This window comes from Sesamum indicum, linkage group LG16 (assembly GCF_000512975.1).
Source record: "Sesamum indicum cultivar Zhongzhi No. 13 linkage group LG16, S_indicum_v1.0, whole genome shotgun sequence".
NCBI lineage: Eukaryota > Viridiplantae > Streptophyta > Magnoliopsida > Lamiales > Pedaliaceae > Sesamum > Sesamum indicum.
This window is the reverse complement of record NC_026160.1, coordinates 2,628,985-2,640,407: the sequence shown is the minus strand read 5'-3', so window position 1 is coordinate 2,640,407 and position 11,423 is coordinate 2,628,985. Positions and strand designations below refer to the sequence as shown.

The window sequence follows — 11,423 nt, the reverse complement described above, 5'->3', positions numbered from 1 at the left end:
TTAATGCGAAAACAATAAAATGTACTTAAATATATCAAATAACTCGAGCTCAATTGATGTTTGATCCGACGAATGCTCGTTTGAGCTCGATTACATTGAAAAGCAAACCAAATTTAAATTCAAATTTTGAAACTCGATAATAATTTAAACACGGACTTAAAATTGATATGCTTGACTCGATTCGAATAATTTAGAACTGTGTTTAAAGCTAATTTCTATAGCATTTTTAAGAAATGTTATCCATGACATTCTCAATGAAACGTTTCATGTAATTGCTCGAGGACCCACCTTCCACTAGCGCCATTCTGCTCTTTTCTTTTAGTGCTCTCATCTTAACTCGGATCTCATTCTCCGGGTCCATCAGCTGCTTGATTGCCTTTTCTATCGTCTCTGCACCCACAATGACATCACTCTCCTTCCTGTAGTCCATCTTAATTTCAACTGCCATTTCAAATTCCTTGACTAATAGGAACGCATTGGCTTGTTGCTCTGCACCTAGTGGCCACAAGGCCATCGGTACCCCATACCACACGCTTTCCAGCATTGAATTCCATCCACCATGTGACACAAATCCTCCCACCGCTGAGTGAGATAGCACTGCCATTTGAGGCGCCCATCCTATCACCTTCCCAATTCCTACCGTTCGGTCCAAGAATCCTTGTGGTAACACTTCTTCAGGATTTTCATACTCTCCTGGAAACTCAATCTTTTCTTTCGGCGGTGGCTTCCTCAGGGACCACAAAAACCGATGTCCACTGTTTTCCAGGGCCAAAGCAATCTCCTTCACCTGATCCCCACCAAGAAATCCTTGAATACCAAAGCAAATAAACACAACGGATGAATCAGGTTGCCTGTCGAGCCACTCAAAGATTTCCTTATTGTTTTGCTTTTCCCAATCAGTTTGGTCTCCGTCTTGTTGAAGTATTGGTCCCACGGGGTAAATTGGTGGAACTTTTTCATCATTGGAAAGTGACCTAATTTGGTGGGGTTCGAATTCAAGAAACGTGTTCAAAATAAGTGCTTTAGCCTCTCTGTACCGTTTGACAAAATCAAGGTGATCACTTTCCTTGAAAAAAACAGAAGAAGGCCATACAGCAGCAGGAACAGGCTTAAGGTGTGTTGGTACAGATATCTCAGCATCTGAATCCTTGTACTCCGTCAGGTCCACATTATGGTCATCTCTAAGACTCTGGAGATGGAGCATCAGCCCCAACGCTGCCGCGCCAAAAGTGACGAAAACGTAACTCGGGATGCCAAACCCGTTGGCGACGTCAATCAGGGATGTGCACATCATATCGATCACGAATCCAACAATCTTACACGAACTAGAACTCTTTATCATGTCAGCCACAGCGTCCCTGACAAGGTCCTTCTGACTTTCGATGAATCGAGCCACGAAGTACTCGGGAGATCTCGTACTATCTGTAGAGACGGGTTCTCCTTTGGGCAGTTCCACGAAGTTTACTCGGGAGTGAGGCTGGTTCTTGATGTAGGAACTGATCTTGGATTCCATTGGCAGCTTCATGATGAGTATTGTGATCGAGAGGCACTCATCTCGATCGGCGAGGAGCTTTGCCAACTTTATTGTTCCTGTCAGGTGGCTTATTACAGGCAAAGGAGTGAACACTAGGCTGGCTAATTGTTTGGCTTCAGACATTTCTGGTTACTCTAGTCAAGGAAAATTGGAGGGGAAGGATCCTGAGGGAAAGCTTCCTCATTGTCTTGATATATAAGGACTACCAGATCTCCAAAGATCTAGAACATATTATTATATACAATATAGACTTAATTACATTTAGAATTCCGAGTACTCAACTTTTTTCAAAAAAACATTTAAATTGCGGGGAATAGTAATTTACCCTTTATAATATTGAAAATCAGCACATTACCTCTCTATAAAAATAATATAGCAATTTACTCCCCTATACTTTTTAAAATGAAACAATTTACCTCCTTATACAGGGAGGTAAATTGCTTCATTTTAAAAATCATAAGGGGATAAATTATTATATTTGAAAAAATAAAGGAAGGTAAATCGCTATTTATTTTTTCATAAGAGGGTAATTTGCTCATTCGTGACAGCACAAGGGGTTGCTTGCATTTTTGCCTTTAAATTACACTTATACTCTTTCGAATAGTTCTTCATTTGTAATGAACCCTCTTCTGTTAGGGTTGAACGAAAAATATTGCGACAATAAAAAAAAAATTCTAATTTAACCCATCATTGAACATTCCGCAAGTAATATTTTTATATCTACAAGGGGGTTAATGAAATATATATATATATATAGAAATTTAAAAGGGGTTAATAGTAATAAAATATTATTCCTTAATTATAGTGATTGAATAAAAAAATAGCCCTTGATTAATGGGAAAACCTATCACCGTACACGCATGCCTAATTTATTTAATTAAATTATCAAAATATAAAATGAAATAATTAATTATATGAATAAAAAATTGTAGACAAAACAAATTTTGTAGTATTGATTCCATTTTCTAAAATAGCAAAAACAATCCGAAAACTCAAGATAGATTTATAAAAAATGAAATACAAGAATATAAAATTCTCACAATACAACTATATGATTGATTCCGGCTCATTAAAGCAAGAACAAAACATGAAGAATATTATCCGGAATATAATGATAATTAAAATGCAAAAGTTTAGAAAATATATAACTTTTTTCCCCTCCAATTAAGCAGCGACACTAATACCCTCCAAAACAGGAGAACATTTATCATGCTCGAATTCAGGTTATGTACAACCTGTTTTCCGTCATCGAAGTAATAACTCGAAAGCATTGAAAGCCAAAAAATTATCAAAAACAATGATATAGGTGTTGGAAATCACATTTAATTATGTTATAAACTCACGTTTAACTTGATAAGCCATCTAATATAATCAATACTTTATATATATATATATATATATCTTAGGCGAATAAATACTTTATCAAAATCTTGGTATAATTATATTTTTCACTGTAACATATAAAATATAGAAAAATAGTGTATCTAGTTATTACAATACGTAATATACCAATTGAGTCACTAGTTTAATATTCTTGTAAATATGTAGCTAGAACTCCTGACTCAAAATAACACTGCTCACCCACTTAGAAGTCTGACAACTGTCTTACGACCTAGTTAGATGAATCACTGCGACATATCTTTTGAAAAAGTACATGGCAAAGAATGAGTTGTCAATTCAGTAAGTATAGCCAACAAATCTATATATATACATACGTTGCAAGTCAAGCATAATACAATTACTACAAAAAAGCCAGATATGGGGCGGGTTTTGGAATGATTTTTTTGGTCATTAGAGCAGTTTCTAGCGCACTTAACTTATTTGTAGTGGATTTTGGAACGATTTTGGATGGTTCAAAATCTGTCCTTACATATGGCGTTACAAAAATTTAGGAACGGTTCAGGCAATACTGTTCCTATTTGCGAAGGGAATTGTAACACTCATTTGAAATCGTTCTTAATATTAAAATTGTCAAAATTTTTATCATATTTGAATTGTCACGGTTTGTACTGATTTTGGAACGGCTATATTAGTTTTGATGGGAAATTTTTAGAATGGTATTTATAATACTCGTACCTAATTTTTTAAATTATTTTTATTTGTACTGGCACTACAAAAAAGGACGAAGATTTGTCATGGTCAGCGCACCCGTTCCATCTTGAAACGGACTTTGGAACACTTGAAGAACATATATTGAAAGACGACGTCGGGTGGGACACTTTTGTTAGATTATAAATTTGGAATGCTCCAACCGTCCCAAGTTGAGTTCCAAATGAACAGTTACAAAACTCATTCCATATTCCATGCCAAAATGGTTATGAAAAATCGTTGAAACTCAGTTTGGAACACTATATTAGATTTAGAAACAGACACAATCTAATCGTTCCTATATCTGCTGCAAAATATGACCTAAAATTGACAGTTCGAAAATATATTCCTAAATGAGGGACAATTTGCAATAGTCACTGTACACAATAAATAAAATATGCTAAAAACCATTAAAAAATATGAGTTTTATTTAAGAAGCAATTTGTTTCTAAAACCATTCTAAAATATGGTACAAATTGGAACAGTTCCTTTAAATTATTTCATATGTGTTACTAAGTCCGTTCTAACTGATCATCAACGGCTATATTTCAATGGTCCAAAATGTCGTTCCAATAATCGTGTTAATGACCGTTCCTGAAGTACGAATTAACGGCTACTTTTTAACGGTATGCCCATTCCTAAGACCGTTTTAATTTTTTCTATATAAATGTGTTCCTCTCTTTCTATTTAATCTCACTATCTTCTTCAATTCTTCTTATTTTCTCTCTATTTTCTGATTTCTCTCAAAAAAATTTATACTCCACTACCAAAAAAGCGCAGGATTTGGAGCAGGTTTAAGAACGATTTTTTTTTTTTTATCTTTGGAACGGTTTGCACGACATTGAACTTATTTGGAGTAATTTTTTGAATGGTTTTGGAAACAGTTGGAAATTGGTCCGTACAAATGGCGTTATAAAATTTTAGGAACAGTTCATGCAAGACTGTTCCTATTTGGGATGGGAACTCTAACACTTTATGAAAATCGTTCCTAATATTGAATTTGTCAATAAAAATTATCTTTTTAATTGAAACGGTTTTAGGTACGGTTTAGTAATGGTATATAAAACTGTTTTAGTAATGATATTAGAAACGGTGTTTTTGAGTTTGGAATACCTACTTAAAACTAAAATAGTAATGGTATTAGGAATGTTCAACCACTATTTAGGAACACTTATTTAAAATGGTTTTAGCAATGGTATTTGCGACGGTCAATGCAGTTTAGGAACTGTTTTAGTAATGGTATTTCAAACGGTTATTTATTTAGATTTGTAATATTTCTTTATCATTACTAAAACTGTTCCTAATTTTTAATTTTATAATTTATTTATATTTTATAATTTATTCATATATTTAATAAATTGTAATAAATAAATAAATTTATATATTTTAATAAAATTTTAATTAATTATACTTATAAATTTAATTAATTAACTAAATATGAAATAATATAATATAATAAACATTATGAAACATGAATAATTAAGGAAAAGTATTATATTAATATGAAAAATTAAAACATATCTAACCCCTCTTCTTCAACGATATCCATATCATCCTGGTTCGAGGGTGGGGGGTCTGTCGGGGGCGGTTCTTGAACTTTTAACCAAGAATTATTTTTTCTAAATAAAATAATATTAGTAATCTGCTTATCGCCACCTCATCCGCCCTCAGCCTGCTACAGCCGGCGTCCTCCTTTTTCTTGTAGCACCTTTCGAATAATTCTATCAGCTTGGGCGGCCGACCAAGCTCTGCCTCTTATAGAGGAAAAAAACAGCTAGCATCTTATTTGTGGACTGTCTTTTGTTGAGAGATGAAGATGGATAAACCTAACTAGTTCTACTGGCAAAATTCACTTGATGGGCTAAACAAGTTTAAAGGCATGCGTGATCTGTTTGTACGTGGTTATAAAGGTACTATACATTTTTAAATAATTATTAATTATATTTTAATTTAAAATATTACCTTAATATTATTTTTGTTGACATTATTTTGTAAATAATATTATTATTGGAATTATTGATCTAATTTTTTAATTATTAACATTATTATGTAAAAATATTATTATTGGGACATTGTTATGTAAATAATGTTATTATTAGGAATATTAGCCTAATTTTTATTAATGTGATTATTATGTAAAATTTATTAATGGGAATATTGTTCTAATTTTTGTGATTATTTACATTTATTATGTAAAAATGTTAATATTGGTGAAATTGGTTAGATTTTTTTTACATAAATTACAAAGTAAAATAAACACAAATTGCATAAATTACTCAATTAAATTGCAGATAAACTGCATAAATTACACATAAACTGTAGAAATGACCAAAAATCAGAAACAATTGATATTTTTTTTAAATTAACAAAAATTTTCTCTAAATTTTTCAAAAATTAAAAAAATACAGAAAATTTAAGAAATTTTTTAGAAATTACAGAAACATTTACAAAAATTAGAAAAATGACGAAAACATTACAAAAAATTAGGAAATTAAAAGAATTACAAAAAAATAAAAAATTTTCAGAAATATATTCTGAAATATTTTTCAAAAAATATTCTGAAAATATTTTCACAAAGTCGAAATTTAATTTTTCAAACAAATTTCAAATTTGTTTTTCAAAAAACCGAAATTTTATATCGAAAAAATGGCCGAAATTTTTTTTTGCAAAAACTTGCTGAAATATTTTTAAAAATATTGGGGTTTATTTTTGTACGAAAATAGGGGGAAATAGAAGAAAAGTGTAGTAGAAAAAAGAAGAAAAATGGTTTTGTGTGTGTGGGGGGGGGGGGGGGGGACAAAAATCACAAAACAAAAACCAAATGGCCATTTCATTCCACTTACCTCTAGACGGCGGGCGGCGGAGCTGAGTATTAGGTGAGGGAGGAGGTCGGTCGAGAAGAGTGAGGGAGGGAGAGTGAAGGAGGAAGAGGGAGGGAGAAATGAAAAAATTTGTTAACTGTTGTATATATATTGATTTTTGGAGCAGATTTTGGAATGAGCAATTTATAAAAAATTGTTCCAAAGACAGTTCCTAGCAAAAAAAACGACATCCTTTTTGTTAACGAGCATTGTTTAAAAAATTGTTCCTATTGTTTAACCGTTCCAAATAACCGTTCAAACAAAAACAAAATGATGTCGTTTTGTTTCTAAATGACGTCGTTTTGGTATAATATTAATGCGACCGTTCCTAATGATTAAAACCACTCCTAATTGTGTCCCAAAATTACCTTTTCTAAAAAATAATTTACGTTCGATTGATACATTTTCTAACAGATACATTGATACCCTTGGAAAGGCTCCGACGGAACACTTTCTCTATCGAAAATTGATTTTCGGCACAACTTTTTTGGACGGAAAACTTTCTCTCGATATGCCGTCGCTAATGCCGTCGGAAATAGAAACAACAAGTTTAGACCGACAAAAAGTTCGTCGTAAGATCCACTCTAAGAGGGCATGTTTTTTTTATAATGTGGAGATCTACCAACAACTCTTAGGTTTCTTCATTTTCTCAAATCCCAGCATAATTATTCGAATTAATTAGACTACCATTGATATAATTATACGATCTGCGCAGATCACACCATAACTTAATTATAGTGAAAATTTAGTAATAATTCATGTCCAATAGCATCTACAGATATTGTCATCTTTCTGTTATTTACATGCCTTATTAATGCTGTGTAATGAAGACTTTATAAATAATTTTTTTAATTATTAATAGAGAGAAAATGTGGAAAGTAGAACATCCTTATAACTTAAAATACAGACACGACATATATTATACAATTGATGACGATTTCAAAAGCAACACTGGAGAAATGTATCACGATTTAGAAGATACAACTCATAACTCATATCATGATTTTTGCTAGAGAAACTTCAATTCAGCAAAATTGGTAAAATCTGTTATGGAAAATGATGTGATTTGTGTTTATAATCATATCTCAAAATAATATTAAAATATAAAATATCATTATATATCCTATGATAATTACATATAATACGGAAGTGAATGAAATAAATTTAGAAATTAGAAAAGCTGCACCGATGGAGAGTCACGACACTTATCGCTGACCTAAAGCCATGATTGCCTCCCTACGTGCAGGTTTTTAACGATTGACCATGACTCCAGGATAAAACCCCATTAGCTCTCAGCAGTGTCTCATCCCATGTGCACGACCACGAGGAGACTAGGAACTAGTCCACAGTCACGTTGCAAAACTCTACAAATACTTGTGGGAGTATAAAACATTTCTCAACTCATAAGCTATACAAAATCTATATCTCTCTCAATGTGCCAAATGAAAAAGCTAATGACCCTTTAAATAGTTGTAAAAATTTGACTATTATAAAATATTAAGTGGGCTAATTAAACCTTATAATATTATAATAAATTCAATTATAAATAGGTCACATAAATATAAAAATATAACGGTCAAATACTTATTAAACCTTATAAAATCACAATTAAATCATCATAATAATGGGGCCATAAATCTCAAATAAATATCAAATTAAACTTGCACATTAAGATCAAATAAAATATTGAAAATAATTTGACAATGTAGAAAATTTTAAAGCTTATTTCCAACAAAATCTGCATCCTATATTAGGTAGGTAAAATTATAAAATTGGTACTGCAAGTATTGGGGCTGGTAAAATTAATTTTATAAGTATTAAATTGACAATTTTAGTTTTATAAATTTTAACTTAGTGATAATTTTGGTCCACTATAATAAAATTTACAGGACCAAAATTGTCAGTCCAGTACTTACAGGATTAATTTTGCCACCCTCATATACATATAGGATAAATTTTGCAATTTTTTCATATAATTTAGACAAAATTATAATTATGCGATAAATACAATATCATTTATAATATAATTAACTTAATACAGTCGGGTTTAATGCAATTTACCCCCTATGATATGTAAAATAAGGAAAAAAATAGTTTTAGAAAAAAAAAATCAATAAGTTACTCCCAATATTTTGAAAAAAGAAAAACAAATTAGCCCCCTCCCCCATCAATGGTTTAGATAAGGGGGTTACGTATTTTATTTTTGGGATTAATGCAACTGACCCCCTGTAATATTGCAAATGAATAGATTACTCTCATATGAAAGAAGAAATAACAATTTACTAGCATGTATTAATTAAAATGAAGCGGTTTATCTTCTTGTTTATAGAGGTAAATTTTTATTTTTTTATAGATAATAATTTGCTAATTTACAATATTATAAGAGGTTGTTTATATTTTTTCTCATTATTTTTTAAAATACAAGAGATAATTTACTATTTTTTTATAAAGAAATTTACTCCTTTCATATATTCCGTAGGATAATTTCATTTTCTTTTTCCTAGTACAGTCCGACATATTTCAAAACCAAAGTTTTCAATGATCTGGAACGTACTTTTCCCAAGAAAGACAAATTGTATTGGCCATCTGCAGAAAATGTTAAAATTGACAGCAAATCCATGACATCACCTCCCAGTGATTTTCTCTGTAGAGCAAATTTCCGTCTCCAAGTGAGCAAAAATAATAGAGCGAAAGCAATTAAAAAGTAAATAGTAACGTTGAAACAAAACATAAAATAATCTCTAATATATTTTTAAATTTGAAATTGAAAGTCAAAATAATTTATTGGGGAATGGATTTTTTAACAGAGTTATTAGCTATTTAAATGAAAGACTCGTAATCTTAACTTAAGTAAAGTAGGCTTGAAGTTAACTAAATTTTGGGCTGTTTCAAAAGTGCACGAGACTCGGCCTAAAATACCCTGGTTACCATGCTAGCAATAATCGAAAAAAATATTAAGGGCAAAAGACAACTATAGAAAATAGAAAAATAATCAAAATTTGATTGAAAAATAAAAAAAAAAATTTAAAGAATCATCCATAGCGTTCGAAACGATAGAACTTCTCATCTAAAAAATAACTCAAATCGAATCACAAGAAATAAGTGCCGCATGACTAATACAGGAAATAAGTACCTTATGACTAACACACGAGGATCCGATATTGCTAGTGCTAGCCACAGAGGGGAGGCAAGGGGTGGCAACGAGTCTAGCTCGCTTCTGAGATTTCGAGCTTGAGCTCGAGCTCAAATTGTTTTTTTTTTATTTATTTATTTATTATTATTATTATTATAAATTATGAAAATTACTAATTTTTTACATAAATTTATAAGTAATAAAATAAATTATATAATGCATACTATATTATTATTATTATTATTATTATATTAGATTAAATAATGGGAATCACCAATTTTTTATATAAATTTATAAGTAATAAAATAGATTATATATTATAAGTATACCAAAATATGAAATTCTAATTTATTGTTATAAATATAAACTACTGATTAGTTTAGTAGTAATATAATTAGTAAATTGTATATAAAAAAAAAATCATTTTGAACAGTTTAAAGTGATTGGGAAAGTATCAATTATCTGAAATAATACAATTGAAATATATAAAAATATTTTATAGTTCAAATTAATATATGTTCACAATTTGCAAAATTTATTTATTTATAAATGTTAGTATAACATTGATGTAACTATCATCTTACATTGTTGAACAACATGAGTTAATCGGGCTATTAAAATTTAGATAAGACCGTTAGATATGATAAAACTTACAGAAAAATATATTTTGGTAAAGTTTTAGACTTATTGGATATACGGATGTCGAGATATCGTATTTAAAACATAAGAATAATCATTCAAGACGGTATATCGTTGAATCAGACCATGTGATTTTAAATCATATCATCTGATATGATCTAATGGACACAATCTTGTATATATTTAAATTTCGTATGAATCGGGTGCCCGAATTTTAAGATATCGTAATTATTGAATAAATTTTTTAATCTCATTATATATAAAATAAAATAATAATTAGAATTGTTCAACCATCATCATCATCATCATTATTATTATTATTATTATTGTTAATGTTATGATTTTTAGATTAATTCATAGGAATTACTAAATTTTGACATAAATTTATAAATAATAAAAAATCATAAGTGAATTGCTTGTCAATTTAAAAATATATAACGTAATACAAATATATATTAAAATATAACATAAAGTTTATATATATCATATTAAATAATAATTATAATTCTAAAAAATATTATAATTTACTAAGTTGTTAATTAAATTTATTTTTGTATAAAGATTAAATATATAAATAAAAGTACCATAATTTATTATTATCCAAAATAAAATATATTGATATTGATTATAATTATAATATATGGTCAATTTTGATTATAAAATTGATCAAATATTAAATATAAAATCAAATATATAAAAAATTCAAAAATAAAAATATATATAAAAAAAATAAAAAAAAATATTCACCAGCTCGCGAGCTGAACAATCATAAATGAGCTCGAGCTCGAGCCGGCTTAACTCATCTACCACACCTAACTGCGACAAAGGGGAGGGAATAGAATTGAATTCGGCCGATGGAGTAGCGCTGGTGCTCGGGCAAGGAAGCACTAGTATGGGAACTGAGACTCCCATAGCGACGAAGACCCAACAGCTTGAGAAAAAGACGTTGTGCACCAAATAGGGAACCCCTTGGTGATAGCACGCCGCGGTCCCAACGAGAAATGTGCAAGAAAGGAAAAAAATATTTAATCTACAATAAGTTAGTAACGAGTCAATAGAGGGTAAATATAAATTTTTATTCTATTTTTTTATTAATATCAACAAATTTGGTAAATTTTGACTAACGAGAGGATTATTTGTTAGTAAAAGCAAACTTCAGGGTGCTAAA

General features: G+C 30.1%; 1 protein-coding gene across 1 annotated transcript; it reads right to left on the bottom strand.

Moving 5' to 3' along the window:
- LOC105178637 (anthocyanidin 3-O-glucosyltransferase 2-like) lies at positions 1-1,759 on the bottom strand. The gene has a single exon (XM_011102148.2). The coding sequence runs from the start codon at positions 1,655-1,657 to the stop codon at positions 227-229; it is 1,431 nt and encodes a 476-aa protein (XP_011100450.1). The 5' UTR covers positions 1,658-1,759; the 3' UTR covers positions 1-226.

Coding starts and splice junctions, on each gene's coding strand:
- LOC105178637 (XM_011102148.2), bottom strand. CDS start 1,657: ATGTCTGAAGCCAAACAATTAGCCAGCCTAGTGTTCACTCCTTTGCCT.